Source organism: Corvus cornix, chromosome 5, assembly GCF_000738735.6.
Source record: "Corvus cornix cornix isolate S_Up_H32 chromosome 5, ASM73873v5, whole genome shotgun sequence".
NCBI lineage: Eukaryota > Metazoa > Chordata > Aves > Passeriformes > Corvidae > Corvus > Corvus cornix.
The window spans coordinates 10,236,050-10,252,610 of record NC_046335.1 but is presented as its reverse complement, the minus strand read 5'-3'; the positions used below and the strand labels follow the sequence as shown (position 1 = coordinate 10,252,610).

General features: G+C 41.4%; 1 protein-coding gene across 14 annotated transcripts in view; it reads left to right on the top strand.

Annotated features, from left to right (window-relative positions):
• The window catches only part of TRAF3 (TNF receptor associated factor 3), a 70,018-nt gene extending 56,514 nt beyond the window's left edge, over nt 1–13,504 (top strand). For all 14 annotated transcript variants that reach the window (XM_039552172.1, XM_039552173.1, XM_039552171.1 and 11 more), the window contains 2 exons: nt 4,339–4,513; nt 5,735–13,504. In XM_039552172.1, the coding sequence (XP_039408106.1) occupies nt 4,339–4,513; nt 5,735–6,306 (747 nt within the window). In that variant the 3' untranslated portion in view covers nt 6,307–13,504. The remainder of the gene's footprint in view (nt 1–4,338; nt 4,514–5,734) is intronic.
• The last annotated feature ends 3,057 nt before the right edge of the window (nt 13,505–16,561 follow it).

The following is a 16,561-nucleotide window of genomic DNA, read 5'->3' as shown; positions in this document are numbered from 1 at the left end:
CTCTGGCATGGTGGTTAGCCCAGGCTGAAACTCCTTGCTCTGTATTCAGAGCTGATTTGGAACGTGGGTGCTGGGAATTTGTATTAGCTTGCATGTTACTAACTACAATTAGGGAAACCTTAGGAGATATTTAGGAAGCAATTGTGGAGGTATCATTTACACATTAATGTAGTATGTCTGCTGCTAGAATATCAGATACCTGTTGTAGCATCCACCTTAACGGAACGTAAATAAAATTATCTTTTTCACTTTCTGTTCACTTCACATATAAACTGCAAATGTTGATACTCAAGAAAGATAAAAGTATCCAAACCAGAGTGTGGCTAAAATTCAGAGGGTGGCACATTCAGGAGCTCAGAGCCTGGAGATCCTTGATGATGGTTTATAAGGAAACCTTCAAGTTTGGCAGCTGCAACCTTTTTCCTTATAGCAGTAATTTCTTTCCATGGCCTGCCCATGTAGTGACCAGCTAAGCCTGCCTTAGTCATTGTTACTTGTCTGATGATAGTCTGGGATATGGCTGCCTGCTTGCAGTATTGTGTTCTGACACTGGGGAGCTAATCCTTCTATGTACTGATATCGCTGATTGAATCTACCAGGAGGTAAGTTAATTTGTAAGCCTGGAGTTTCTACACATGCTGGCTCTGTGGCCAGCAATGAGAGTGGAAATGGAAAAAACATAGAGCAGAGTTTTTCATTATTGTCTTAAATGACAAATGGCCATATCTTTGATTTCCTTGAGCTGTAAGTGTTTAGCAAAATCAATTTTCGCATAGTTGGTTTAGGAAAAAAAAACCTCAAACCACTACAAAGCAGCAGATTCCAACAGGTGGCTTTGTGGTGGTAATAAGTACTGGAGAAAATGTTTTGCTCTGTTTTTTTTTTCTCTTTTTTTTTCTTTTTTTTTTTTTCCTTTTTTTTTTCCCTCTCCTGCTCTTTACTTCCTCTCACCAGCTATTTCAATTTGGTTATTTTAAGCCAAACTGTATTTCAAAGCTATTTCAACCTGATTCCTTCCACTCAGTGGAATTTCCTGGTTCAGTCTGATTGTTAAGGGTATCCTGGAAACACACCTCAATTTGTTTTTTCCTAGACAACATGATTAGCCTCTTCTGTTGCCCACCAGGAGTGGAGCAAATTAGTTACCTTTTGTGAGCCATTCTTTTCCTGGGTTGTGTTGAGCAGCCATGGTTATGTGGGAGCTACAGATACTGCACTAACCAGTTCAGGTCTGGGCAAGGGGTATTTGCTTAGTCCCCCAAGACCTACTAATGCTACTGATGTCTAGTACAGTTCCAGTGTTGGCTGTCAGGTGACCTTTTTTGTCTGGGGAGCAGCAGCAGCATCATTGAGCATCATCTGCACTGTGAGGGGTCTGAAACAACCAGTGTAAATGCATGAAGGGAGTCTGGGCACTGGCAGGAACCTCAGCCTAGAGATGCTTTGTTTTCAGATGAGTTTTCTATATACTGGTCTCTGGGGAAAGTGTTTTTACCAAGGGTGTGTGATACTTTTTTTGGCTGCTGTCACGTGGAGAGAAACTTTCGCATGCAGTATCCAGCCTTTCATATGGAAATGGAAGCTTATGAGTAAGCCTGCTGTAATCGAAGTGGGGACGTGAGGTGCTGAGGGACAAAAGAAACAGTAGCCTCATGAACATAAAGTGATTTGATGAGTAATACCTTCCTTCAGAGGAGAAGGACACATGATTTCTTTTCCAAGTCAAATAGTACCTTATCTAGTCTGTTTTTTTTAGCTTTCCAGTTTTGCCCTCTCAGTTGCAATGGAAAGGTCCATTACAACTCTTCAATTCCTCATGACATTTTCTGAAATTCTTTTAGCAAGTATAGTGCTAAAATTCTGGAAGTTGTTAGAAATGTCAAACAAAACCCTATATGAAAACCAACATCAAAAGGAGCCCACAATGGTTTGCCAAGCACATAACTCGAGATTAATGAGCTGGAGAGGTCAGTTACTAGAATAAAAAGTGCATGTAGAAAATTTATATCTACTTGAAAATTTATGAGTACAGTGTGACACATCTGTGTGCTTTCTAATGGAATAATTAGACTGAAAATCTCCACTGCTGCATTAAATTCAGATTTAGTACATCAGGACCTCCCAGCAGGAGGAGGTTGACTCCCTGTAGGGTAAAAAGATAGAGATCCCACTGCTTTTTAAAAATTAAATAGAAGTCCTATTTCTGATTATTTTGTATCCCTTGAATTCTCATGTCAAGGTACAGGAGGTAAAAATGCTATACATTCGCCGGTGTGAAGCAGAAGCAGCTAAACCAGAATTGGTTTTGCATGTACAGAGGTAGAATGTTGCACAGGTTGATGGAGAGAAGTTGGTCCCTGATAACAACTTTGGGTAAACTTCTCCCAAAAAAATAGCTTACAATTCTTCTGCATGTTTAGCACTTCCCCAGTTCATGTAAAAATGTGATCATTTATTTTATTTGATGCTGTGTTAGTCCAAAGAGATGCAAGCTGTGAGGCACTGGGCAGACCCCCAGCCATGTTACTATTCTTGCCTTGGAGAGTTCATGTTTGGTATGAGTAAAGGAAAAATATCAGACGTGGGCATATTTTGAGTTTACTTTTGCATGTTAGCTGTGAACTACTGGCCTAATCTTCTGGTTCTGCTCTCACAACGTGCATCCAGGCCATTGTGTGGTGTGTTTACTTTTATATATGGCTGACAGCCCTTCCCGGCTTTATTGTCTGATTACCATCAGTCCAAGTGGGAGGGTGTGACTGTGTTGGTAGGTGATGTTTAGTAAGTCCAGGCAAGCTGCTTCATACATTTACTGGGCCCATCCCCCTTGTATTTATGATTCAGGAAATTCGTGACTTCTTTCACAAAGCCCTTATTCTGGAAGTGAGAGATACATAACTTGTTTTAAAACATTAATATAGAAATAAATAGTTAATCCTGAAATACGTTAGATTGCTCAGTGGTTTTGAGACAAAAAATAAAGATTCCTAGAACCTGATTTTGCTAGCTGGCTCATCAAATTGACAACCTTCAATTAATGGTTACAGACTTTCAGTATAACTGAAACCACCTGATTAAAAGCAAATGGCTAAAAGGGGAAATGGAGGTTGCATGAGGTAGAAGGGTTTTCCCCATCAGTGGGGAACACTGAATCCACATGGCTAACCAGAAGGCAAATGCAAAATAAATTTATTTTCTTGTTTTGTACTCAACCGCCACTTTATTTTTGTGAAGAAATGAAAAATAATTTTTACATATGTTGGCTCTATATGATGATAAACTATAAAGTTGGATTTGGAATTTAACTGTAGGTGGTAGCAAAAGTAGTTTCTTATCTCAGATGTTTTTGTTATCATTTGAACTTCACAACTGATTATGGGGTTCTGGCTAAAATTCCTGCTAGTCCAAATTAGCCTGATAATGTGAAGTGCTGTGTATTTCTTGCATCAGATTTGAAGTAGACTGGGAAATACATTCTTTATATTTTTACTGTTCTCAAGTGCTTGCAATGTCCCTCTTTCAGAGAATACTGGCCTTTCTGTGTATTTCTTTCTTGAGTGTTATATTTCATGCCTTTCCAAAACCAGCTGGGCTGTTTTTTCCTTTGTTTTCTTAAAAAGACTCAACAGCAAGTACCTTCAAAATGCATGGGTTATTCAGTTTAGGAAGTGAGAGTAGGAGTTTTAAAGGTACTTAAGGGGACAGAGGTGGTAGTTCTGCTTACGTTCTTGAGGGCTTCTGATATAGTTATGGGCACATAATAACTTAGGGTTTGATGACTGATTTATATGAGCTGGGAGCTTGCATGTGTGTGTACTCATGTTCTGTGTGTGCAAGAGTAATGATGTTTTCCTGGAGGGATAAGTTATTTTGCTGTAAACCAATATAAACTTGTGCACATGGGCAGCCCCTTAATCCACACCACAGTAAGCTGTGCCCATACTTCGTTGCTTAAGTACTCTCACATGAAACCCAGGAAGTATCAGCCTGTAATACCAATATAGAGACATTCAGAAAAATGTTCCTACATTGAAAGGTTTAAAAAAACCCAAAAATCAAACTACTTTAGACAAGAGCACACTAACAAGTTCCTTTTTAAAAATAAGTCTGTTGCTAATTCTGATGGTGTTCTACCTATGCAGCATTAAATATTTTGTGTTTCATAAATACCTGGGCTAATCCTTTAAATTTTCAAGGTTTGTGTTATTAAAATACATGACATGAGCAAAACTTGTTTATATTGGAATTCAGTCTTATTACCAACGTATAATCTTTGTTTAATTTGCATAAATTAATGTCTTTGTGTTATGTTAACTCATATGCTATTATTTTATAAAGCGAGTGATAGACAGTCAAGCAGAGAAACTCAAAGAACTGGACAAAGAAATCCGTCCCTTCCGACAGAACTGGGAGGAGGCTGACAGCATGAAGAGCAGCGTGGAATCCCTCCAGAACAGAGTGACTGAGCTGGAAAGTGTTGATAAAACTGCAGGACAAGGAGCTCGGAATACAAGTGAGTGTGAGCACAATGGGCTGAGATGCTGTTGAGAGGAAAACAGTGTCCCTTGAGTGGCATTCCCATTGGGGCTTTTATATGGAAACATCAATAATGCTGATTCTTCTGATTTTTGAATAGGAGATTGTGTATTTCGTTTGTTGATGGTGTGGCGTTGCTTCCATGCTGTTTTTTAGGCTTGATTTTTGTCTTCTATTTTATTTTATTGACTCTTGTCTTGACTGCATTGTTAGTTCATTATAAGCAGTTTCTCAATTGATCTTTGATAGCTAATAGCTTTCAGCAGCTTCTTTAAATATAGTCTTGGTGTATTGACATCTTTTACTACTCTTCTCCCCTGTGAGTAGATCAGTATGGTTATCCACCTGAAACCACCCATCCTGATTCTGTTACACAGGGGTATTGGATCCTAAGAAAACTGAGATATGCTTAAGAAAAAGGTTATTGTGCTTTTGAATAGACTGGAATTCAGCAACATAGTGTAGATCGTATGCAAGTGTTCAAATGATTGTGACAAAGAATTTAACATTGAAATAGATCTATATAAGATAAACCTGCCTTATGAATTCATCTGCTTCTCAGTATTGTATGTTGGCCAATTTTGCCAGTGTGCAAAACCAAATAGTAACATGAAAGGGAAAGGGGACACAGAAAACACAGCCCTCCCTCCAAAATAAATAAATGACCATATAATACAGATCTAAGCTTCAGTTTCTGTTCTTTTACAACGAACTTTAGACACTGTAACAGCACTGTGCTTCTGAGACAAGTAGTGTCTAAAAAGAATGTTTTGAGTCATCAGTGGTGCCTCTGAATTTCAGAGGGATTACATACGTTGTATGACTGCTTCCAAGGTCTTCCCTGCTAAATAGCAACCTGCACATAATGCTGCCAAGTCTCCTTTCAAAAAATGGAAGCCTCTGTAGTTACATTGTTTAGCGACCAGGAAAAATCTGTTAGGTGATTTGAATATTTGACTTTTACTGCATGTACAGTTAACACCCATGTTTGTAAAAATCCCAGCTAACCTAGATACCAGCCAGCAAATTAGAGCCTGTAGACACTGCTTCATCAGTGGCCAAATGCACTTTGGTTCTCAAGGAGGAAAGTGTTTTCATACACAACAGCAGCACTGGCGACTGATTTTTTTTTTTTTTTTTTAAATAGTCTTTAGTAAACAGCACATTTCTCACCCCCATCCTTTCTGTTTCCTGACAGGCCTGCTGGAGACCCAGCTGAGCAGGCACGATCAGATGCTGAGCGTTCACGACATTCGGCTGGCTGACATGGACCTCCGCTTCCAGGTTCTAGAAACTGCGAGTTACAACGGAGTGTTAATTTGGAAAATCCGAGATTATAAACGTCGGAAGCAAGAAGCAGTCATGGGGAAGACTCTGTCCTTGTACAGCCAACCCTTTTATACTGGATACTTTGGCTACAAGATGTGTGCTAGAGTTTACCTGAACGGAGATGGCATGGGAAAGGGGACGCACTTGTCTCTGTTTTTTGTCATAATGCGTGGAGAATACGATGCTTTGCTTCCTTGGCCCTTCAAACAGAAAGTGACTCTCATGCTCATGGATCAGGGACCGTCTCGACGCCACTTGGGAGATGCTTTCAAGCCAGATCCAAACAGCAGCAGTTTCAAGAAGCCAACTGGAGAAATGAACATTGCATCTGGCTGCCCAGTCTTTGTGGCTCAAACTGTTCTAGAGAATGGAACGTATATTAAAGATGATACTATTTTTATTAAAGTCATAGTGGATACATCGGATCTACCAGACCCCTGACATACACTGGGGGAGGCGGATTAAACAGAAGGCAACTCCGTTTGGGGGTTTTATATCAGTTTGTCTTCAATCAGAGGTCCTAAAGCTCACAGAACCACCTTGTGGAACAGATGGAAGAGTTTGAAGGCATAACTGCATAGGGTCCAATTGCGAAAGTAGCAACACATTAAGAAATCATACCATGGTATATTTTTTAATAGAACTAGCAACACTTGAGCTCTGAAGAATCACTTATCCCTTGCTGGGGTAGTGATTATGGTCAGAGAGGATTTTTTTTAACTTATTAATGATCTAGTCAATTGGAGGTGAAAAGACATACAGTATGTGCTGAATCAATTACTGACTTTTATTTCTTTTAAGCTAGAATACAAAAAAAACCCTTCACACGTGGGCTAGCTGGAAATTGTCAGCATGTTAGAAGAAGATGAAGTCATGTTGCAATTATGATATTCTTTGAAAAACTGAGGTGCAATCTTGTCTGAAATATAGTATATTGTCTTTTTAAGGCCTCATCTGGTCTCTGTTTTAATAATTACTTTGTCAGAAGATCTTGGAAAAGTATCCATGTCTTCTCAAAAGTATCTGAATCAAAATCATATTTTTATTTAAAGTTCTATTGTTACAGAAAACATTTTATTTTAAAACTGTTGATAGACTGATATTTCTTGGAAGAAAAAATAGAAGATATCAAACACTGGTTATCACTTGTGATAGGAAAAAAAAACTATTCAATTCTGTTATTTCTCTTTAGAAATGTAAACCTACAATATATGTCGTAGTTAATGACACTATTTCAAAATTAAGGAAAAATCACTCATGGATGCTGTGCATCATTATCAGATTTATAATTGTTTTCACCCTAAAATAGGGCATTTGTTGAACTTTGGAGTTCTAAACGGAATCCTGTACATTTTTTAAAGTTCTGCCCCATGCTTTCCAATCAAGCTATATATGTTGCACATTATGCTGTCAGCAGTATATAGTATTTTCAGTATTGGGGAGGAGGTTTAGTGCTGAAAAAAGCCTCTATGTTTGTTCTGTACTAGCAGCCATTGCTTCAAGACAAACCAGCAATGTCTTAATACAGTGATGGTGGCTTGCATGCATACATGTGCCTTAGATGTGCTGTGCTGCTTATAAACCATAGCTTTTATTCAGATTAATTCTGATATCTGAAATGGTAGTTTAATTGGACTTCAGGCATAATGTTTAGCCTTGTCTTCAGAGCCCTTAGGTACCTTGCAATGTACAAAACAGAAGCCAAAGCCCATTCCTTTGGCTTCTTGCAGCTTCTATGACTTTGCCATGGTGGAATCCATCCTACTGAGGTGCCAAAACGTTATGCTCAGTGCTCCTGTGGAGCTTGAACTAGACAGTCTCCATGGCCACTGTGAAGGCAGATGACATTTTTCCTCTAATGCCTGTGGCTGTAAGGTGGCATCACTTGAAACAAATCCATCTGAGAACTCTGGGGCTGTGAATATGGATGCTCGTGGCAGCTTCTCATAGCAGACAAGCATCCTAATGGGGAATGCATGGGCTTCTTTCTTGTAACAGCGTGAACTGTAGTGGAAAGCATTTGCTAGCCCTGAAACATGCTGATTGCAACCTGCTGTTTTCATCTGCTTCTATTTAATAGCCTGTGACAAGCAAGTCCAGAGACACAGCCTGACTGTGGTGCTCTCTAAAGTCCTGCTTAAGCAGAGCAGACTTGCACCACTGTGTTTTCAGCCTTCGTGGGCTTGAAAAAACTATTGCATCTCAGCCTTTAATGTCAGGCTGTATCAGTTTTCTGCTTTTTTGAAGCATAGTCAAAATTTTTGTCTAAGGTGCAGTTGAATTCATGCCTTTGTATTTCAGCTTGTCTTTGCCGTTGTCTTTTTTGGCTGTGCCTTCACACACAGTGCCTGCAAGAAGTATTTATGGTTATACAATGCATGCTAAGTGGTCTTCATGGGTTTTCCAGGCACCTGCTAGAATACTGCCTGCTGCTGACCGTCCCGACTGCCAGCAGCAACTTGTCTTCCTTTTCCTGCCTTCCATTGTCCGGGTACTGTACTCCCTCTATGGTACGTGGCTGTCAACAGGTGCAAGCTCAAATATGGAGGCATGTGCTAGCATTTAATTTCTAGCACGGAAGGAGGATGTTCTGCACAAGAGAAAATATCTATAGATATACCTGCATCTATATCTCTAGATATAATTGTATGGCACTTGCAGTTTTATGCAGGCTGCATAAGTAAACCCATCACTTACGCTTTAGGGCGAAGGTTCGCTCAACTTGTCATTTTAATAATTGTGAATGTAGGCAGCTGAGCTTTTGTGTTTGTGCATCACAGAATTTTACTGAAAACAGGATTCCCAAGTGGAAATGTCCAAAGGACTCTCCTCCCATTGCTAATGCATGTCTTGTAAAATTAAATGAAACCGTTTGGCCATCTCAAAACAGTTTATATCCTGTTTCAATCTGGGACTTGGAGGAGATTTCTAGTATAAGCAGGGCCCAGCATATTCTGCAGATTTGTGACTACAGTTTCCAACTTCTGTGACAGAATTGCGCTTCTAAATCCAAGCTCTTTAAAAGAGGAGGAAAAAAAGCATTTCCAGCCTTGGTGATTGAAAGAGGACTTTGAAACATGCAAATGTGTAAACCAATAGGGAAGTCTTCCTGAGTCTGCACACAGCCTAAACTAGTAGCTTTAAGAGATCTCTGAATATCTCGTCTTGGTGGGATATTGACTCAGAAACTTCACAGAGAAGTTTAAATATGAACACTGCTAACTGTCTAAATGCCGATCACTGTAGCAGAAACATCAGTCACTGTTGTATTTCACAGATCTCTATGCTGCTTTCCACATCTCCCAAGTGCCAAAAGCACCAGCTGCCAGAATCTTCAGCTTCACTTGGGCAGCTTTTATAATGCAGTAATGTGCTATCGATATAAAAATATTTTTGCATATGTGCTTTTTATCACAGTTAATAAAACGGAGGCCTACTGCACTTATTTTTTAAAACTACATGAAGCTGCCAGAGAATTTCCAGTTTGCCAACCCTGCGTACTGTGAAATCCAGGATCTTGCTACACAAATGTAGACACCGCCTGCTGTGGAATACCTGAAGCCTTGACTGTAACACCCCTTTCTCCGCAGAACTCACGGGCCATCTCTGTAGAGTTCTTACTGTGTACATAGAAATCGGTTTCCTCTGCTTTCCAGCAAGGAGTATGTAGCATTTTGTGAAAACAAGGCCACTGTATATTCTCTGAGTTGAAAGGAAAAGATACCTGGTGCTTTACTCAACACTTTTAAGTTATTTAACTGTTTCTCTCATCGCTGAAATGCCCTTTATCCTTTTTCTCTTTGTTCCTGACTGAGATATCCAAAGTTTTCTAGGGACTGTCTGTTTAAAGTAATTCATGGGACAACACCCTGCCCTCAGGTATACTCTTGAATCCCGGCAAATGCCTGGGGGGTGCCATTATTGCAAGGGGGTCCCAGAGTATTTGCATTACTTTGAACAGAGTTTGTTCAACAGAACCATATTGTCCTCTGCTTAGTAATTCTTAGCAGCACACAGCTGAAGTCTCTTGCTGGTATTCTTTCTTCATGGTGACACTCCAAGTTATGTACAAACCTCTTCTGTTTCCAGCTTCCTCTAGGGAGATTCCAGTGTGTGACAATCTGGATGTTGCCCTTTGTGTACACTCTACAGCACAGAGTGAGTGCACCTGTTACCTAGAAAGTCTTGAATCCTAAACAGGATGAAGCTGTTTGGGTGTTTAAAGACCACCCTGCGATTATGATGCATGACCATGTCTGCATTTATTCTCTGAGCTAATTAATTGGGGTCTTGTTTCACTTACTGTCTACACGGTACACCTTCAACTGCTGATTTACAATATGCAATGTTGATTTCAGCCTTGTACTGTAAATGTTGTTCTTCACAAAGAGAATGTGCAATAGGAAAAGGGAATGGTGGGTGGCATACTTTTGATGGAAAAAACACGCTAGCTTTTTTAAAAATACGGAAAAAGAAAAAAAGAAATGCAGTTTATTTCCGTTTCTCGTGGTGTTTTCTACTTGGAAAAGGAAAGATGAAGATATGTGCCTGTTTCTGTCCCTGGTGACTTTCTCAAATGCAAAGGTAATAGAGATTTGTGTTAGCTGGGATTTAAGTGTTGAACCCATGAATGTTAGGCTGTGATTGTATTGCTTCTGTTTCCTCCGCTTGCCACGATTATGGCTTGCTGAGATGGAATTTAAAAGCTACCACCTATTTGTATCTGTATTTCATCACCTGGGATAGGCATTTCACCAACAGTGCAGGGTATCTGCTGATACTTTGTTTAGTTTTTAAAACACTGGTGCTGTTTGGTCCAAGATAGAGAAGCATGTAGGGAGTGACAAGAAAAGTTGCCTGCACTGCAGAAGAGTGAAAAACGTGACTGCAGTACTGATGCCTTTGATATGATTTAACTATGCAAATATACAAATAGGTGAGGGGGGAAATTCTTGGGTTGCATACCTAATCTCATAGATTTTGCTCTGTAAATTACTTGTATGTGTGTAGGTACATACATAAACACACAGACATGCATGCACATAAATATGCAAAGTCTTTTCTTTATGTAGAAGTGATGAAACAAAACCCTTTCCTCCAAGTTACACTTGATCAGTTGGTGCAAATACAACTTGCTGCTGCTAAGGGAGGATCTTGGCTAAGGGCAATTTTTGGTTTCATATCTTTCAGGTTTGAAGACCTGTATGTAGCAAACACTTTGTTTAGCTTTTCTGAAGAGTTTGAATTGTAATTTAGGACACATGTTCTTCCTCATGCTTCAATAATTCCTGTATATTAAACAACTATAGTGATGGGCAACTTTTTAATTGCAAATTATTTCCTTTAATTTGGGAACAAGAGATGATTAAAAGCATCTGGACCTCTTCCCTGGAATTCCTGTCCTGTTCAGTCAATACCTTGATATTCTGGTTGACCTTGAAGTCAGAGCTACTGCAACAAAAAGGATTGGTTCAGCAGTTTAATCTGAGAATAGTTTTTAATACTGTGTACAGTGTATAGCAAGTGCTATTTGTCGTTCTTGGAAAAAGGAAATCAAGGATGAGATGTGAAGTGATTTGCCCAGAGTCACAAAAGGAATCTCCTGGAGCTGGGACTGAATGAGAGGTTCCAGTTCCCTAGTGTTACTTCTCAATCACAAGGTTTTACTCTTTTAATACATTTGTCCCTTAAAGGAACTGGAAAATAAGTTGACATACCCTGAAGACCCACATCAGGACAGTAAGGGCTAGAATTAAACATACAAGCTGTCATGATTTGGGGTTGTACACGCATGGTGGCCCAGACCTGTGGAGTGAAGCACAGCATGTCAGTGTGAGTAACAGCAGCAAATGTGTGTCCTGCTCTGTTTGTTCAGAATCATCCAACAAAACCAGTCTCGTTTGATGCTCCTCTCAACTGAGGAGGGAGAATACCCTTGTACAGTGAAGTGGGTTCCTCTTTGTTCTACCAGTCAGTGTGACTGACCATTTCTTTCTTGTGGGGCTTTCTCCCTTTTTCTGTAAACCAAAATCTGAGGGCTTAATTCTTCTTTCTTGCCTCTTAATCCAGGCCTTTGCAGAAAGCACCAGATAGAAGGTTGTGGAAAACTTTGGACTGCTGATTCAGGGACATCCTCTTAAGATTTAGAAGAGTAGAGTTATACAACGCTTAAGGGATCTGACTGTTCCTGTTTCTCTTCTAATATATAGTCAAGACTGCAGCTTCTGTCTTCCATTTCATGATGTCAGTGTAGATACTAGGCTGTGTTTTTTCATATTTTCCCTCCAAGTTAGGATTAGTTCCTTAGGGTTCAAATAAGTTCTGAATTTCACAGAGAAGCACCTGAACCAAAACCCTGGATTCAAACATCCCAGACTTGATGCGGAATTCAAATCTGGATCCCAACTCTGTGGCTTACTAACCTACCCGTTTAGGGAAGGGTTTGTTGTCTCTATGTGGTGTTCGTGTTCTTGGTCCTTTGGAACTAAGCTTTTAATTTGGTTGCCAGTTCTGCAAGGACTTTTTAACTTCTTAGCAATGCCGGTGTTCACACGCTCCATTGCTGGCAGTGCGATGCGTAGTGATAAAATTTGACTCTGTCTAAGGGTTACTGAGATAAACCAGCATTATCATTCGTAAAGGTCATTTTCTTGCATAGTGTTCCGAGCTTTGTATTTGAATATAGCTCGCACCTGAAAGGACACATCTTCCAACTATGACCTGCATCACTGGCAGAGAGTTGTGTAATCTGTACTTGTGGAATGGGAAGGTACAAGCTTCCATCGTTGCTGATGCATTGTGTAATCCACCTATTTTGTTTTTCTTATAGCTGTTGTTCGGTTAATACTTCTTTTTTTTTTTAGGTTTTATAGAAAAAAAATGGGGAAGTTCAGGATTTTTTCTACAAGGTATAAAACTCCAATTAATTAGTGGTGTGACTAGGGAGCTGTGAAAAATACCCCATTAGGAGATGATGGGCTAAATGTAGGTCCATTCCTCTTAGACAAGTAGGATAACCTTTAAGATGCATGGAACAACATAATAATTGGGAAAACTAAAGCTGACATTTGTTTCCAAGAAATTCTGTGAGAACTATCTATGGAAAAGACATCAGTGATTGAGAATAATGTACAAATTAATGTGTTTGAAACTTGTGTATCCATTTCTTTAATCTCATACTCTTCAGTGAACGGTACACTTGTGTTCAGTTTTATGATCAAAAACAAAGACCAAAGAAGGCCAGCCTCATTTGATTGTGTATATTCTGCCTGTCTTAATTATCAATAGCTGTAAGGATACAGTGCAAGTGATCTGGTAACCAGTGGTTCTCGTCCTTTTCTTTTAGGGGGAAAAACAATTTTAAAATGTATAATTTATTGCTCAGCAATAACCATGTTGTTAAAATAATAATAAAAAAAGGAATTAGCAACATGTCTTAATTTCCCAATAGCATTATTATATGTTGTATTTCAGTTTACTGTATATTGTGTTTTTGTATTTATTTGTGTTTGGAGGTCTTGCTATGTCTTTTTGTGTTTAAATGCTAATAAACAAGGACAGTGTGTAAGAGTGTAGAATGCTGAACTCTGAAATGCTAAACTGTGTTATTAAAGGAAAAATAAATAAGTAGGAAATAATATTTTTTAAAAAAAACTGGTGTGTTGAATTTGAATGACCACTGTTGACTTGCAGATGGCCAGGGTCCATCTTTTCTCCTCTGTGAGCCCACTGCATGTTGGCTGTTCAGTGTTTTGTGCTCAGGCACCGGATAAAGCTTTACTGTGTTATTGCACAGGTAACTTGCCATAACTTCTGTCAGAGTCCTATTTTCCATGTGCTAACTGTGCTGGAATAAACCAGGTGATGGTGTTCATCCTAACATCAGAGTTGAGAGCCCTCATGCAAACACAGAGTAGAAATAAATGAAATGGCTTTTCATGCATTTGTGGTACACTGCTTTCCCAGAGAGGTATGGGAGAGTTGAAGCAGAGCTTAAATGTCTAAAGAGGTAAGTTTGTTACTGTTTCTTCTCTGGTGTCATTAGAGACTCTTCTCAACTCAGAACTGCGTGTCAGGTGTGTGCTTGAAGTCACGGAACATGATGCAGTCTGTAACAACAACAGACAGTTCTGGAACAAGTGGAACAATAATATTTCCACCACGTTTCAGATTCACCCTAGGGCTGAAAACCCTGATCCCCTGGGGTGTTGTATGAAGCATGCCACTTCTACTGAGCACCACACTGTTGTTTCTTCCCTATGGTCTCTCACCCCTTTCTTACTGAAATTGCAATTTCCCTTCTTTCCCATCACTGCAGGGGTAGTACGGGGTTTAGCAATGCAGGACTGTCCTGCCTGTGCTCAGACACGAGACTGCAGTGTCTGGGCAAAAGCCGCGGCGGCGTTGCTGGCACTGGAATGTGAGAACGACCTGGCCAGCCCATACCAGTGTTTGGAACAGGCAGCTGAGTGCCTTCTGATAAAATGGGGATGCCAGAGAAATGGCAAATGCAGGCAGGTGGCCATGGTGTGAGGGGAGGGTGGCTAAGAAGTGCCATCCTCATCTCTTGCAGAATGTGCTGAGGTGGTTGTTACCTTTGCTGCTGAAAGCAGTCACTGGATGTAACTGGATGCTCCAGCCTGCGCTGTCCTGCTCATCACTTTCCACTTGCACTCCCAGCGTTGGCACTTGAGGCTGCATTGCCTGAAGCTCTTCCTATCTGCTGTGGAGTGTGAAGGGGTGGTGAGCTTCCTTAATGAAGTGGGTTACCTTCCAGCAGAGTCCTCTTGGAGACTCCTCCTCCCAAACTGGGGAGCTTAGTGCTGCTCAGATGTGACACTCCTGTCATTACAGAGCAGCAGGATAGACAGAGAGGAAACAAATTCCTTTAAACATGAAGGCAAATTCTAATTCACTAATTCTCTCCTTGCCTCCCTGCTCCTCCTCCCCCAGCACAGAATTATAATTGAAATGACACATGATGCCCTTCCTGGCTCCAGTGAGGCTTTATTAAAGGTTTCTCCTTCATGCCAGGTCCCAGAGGGTGACTGTCAGCTTCGTGGGGTGCTTTCCCCCAGTGGGCCATCCAGTACTTAGGAGGACAGGAGCAGAGTGCCAGCTCTGGGAGCACCAAATAGCTGGGGAGAACAGGGTGAGGAGCTCCTGGGCTACAGAGGGTGCTGGCTGATGTGAACACTGCCAGAGCCTGGACCTGCTGCTAGGGCCATCTCTTGGAAGAACTGCGGGGCTTTTTCCTAAGTTTTTGGGAAGTTTTCCAGAGTTTCAAGCCTTGGGTTTGCTTGCTGTCTGATAAGAAGTCAGAGGTTTTGAAAATGCTTAGTCCTGTGTATCCTGCTTTTTGTTTGCTTTGATGTGACCAAGTCCTGGAATTGTTTGAGGAATAGGGAAATATCCAGTGATCAAAAGAAGTGATGAAAGAGGTGATTTCCCCCAGCCTTTCCCAAAGCCAGTTATTTTGTGAGTCAGTTGTGTGGTTCCTTCCTGCACGCCTGGTTTGAGCCCTGGAGGCTGTTCCTGTTGAGTAATGTGTCTGGCTTGTTGTTTAACCAAAACAGGTGAAAACCCAAGTGTCTCCCCTACCCCCCTTGACAAATGAGGCACCTGGGGAGGCTGAGCCCACTCAGATCTCTTCGGCTCCTTCAGGCTGGTGTTTGGCAGTGAACACTGGACCTCAGCGCATGCTCTGCTGTGTTCTGTAGGCTCACAAGAATGGGGAATGGCCCAAGCCAGGAACTGAATTCCCACTGGCTGGGCTAGCAAACACAGAAGAGACCTCAGGGACTGACTTCCACCCCGCAGGCTGCACCTTGGGTTAAGCAATGTTTGGGCACAGCTGGTTTGGTTGCAGCTGTGTTTCGGCAGCGTGGCTGTGTGAGTGGAGGCAGGAGCTGTCTGCAGACACTGCTGTGGACACTCAATGGCTGCTTTGTGCCAACACAGTAGCTTTGCAGAGGAGATTATTTGGATTTCTACCAGGTATTTCTACCTGGCTGGTAGAAATGGCATCTGTCTTGGCGTATTCTGTGCCATCAGCCCGCAGGAACACAGGGGAGGAGTGAGCCTGTCCCCAGCTGTGGCCCCTTTAGCAGGTGTCCCTGGGGTAGGTAGTGGTGGCTGGTTAAAGACACTCCATTTTCCAAGGATAAAAAGAAATCCCAGCCGTGCACAGGGCTGGATGGAGTGGGCTGATTCCATTGTGCAGCTTGGCATGGGCTCGGAGCTGAGAAGCAAACCTGGTTGCTCACATCCCTGCATCCGCACAGATCTCGCTCCGTAGCTGCTCCTTGCAGCCACCCCTAACAAGAAGCTTTTGTTCCCCTGCTTCACACTACAAGATTAGAAGTGAGTTGGAGTGTGGCTTCCAGGTAGCTCTGAGATCAAAAGGGATCCCCTCTGGTGACTTCTCCTGCCTTGCTGCCCTGAGGGTAAGGTGACTGTGTGGCTGCTGGAGGCCTGTAAGCACTGGGTGAGTTCCTATTGCTGAATTGGCATGGAGCTCCAAAGAGGGTTTAACTCCACAGATTGACTGGATATTCAGCTTCAGCTCCTGACCAGCCCTGAAATGAGACTGTGCCTCTCCTGGTGGCACACACAGCTCCTCTGCCACCAGAGATTGGTTCTGGCAGTATAGATGGGGTTGTTGCACCCAAGACTGTATTTCTTTTATATTAAAGGA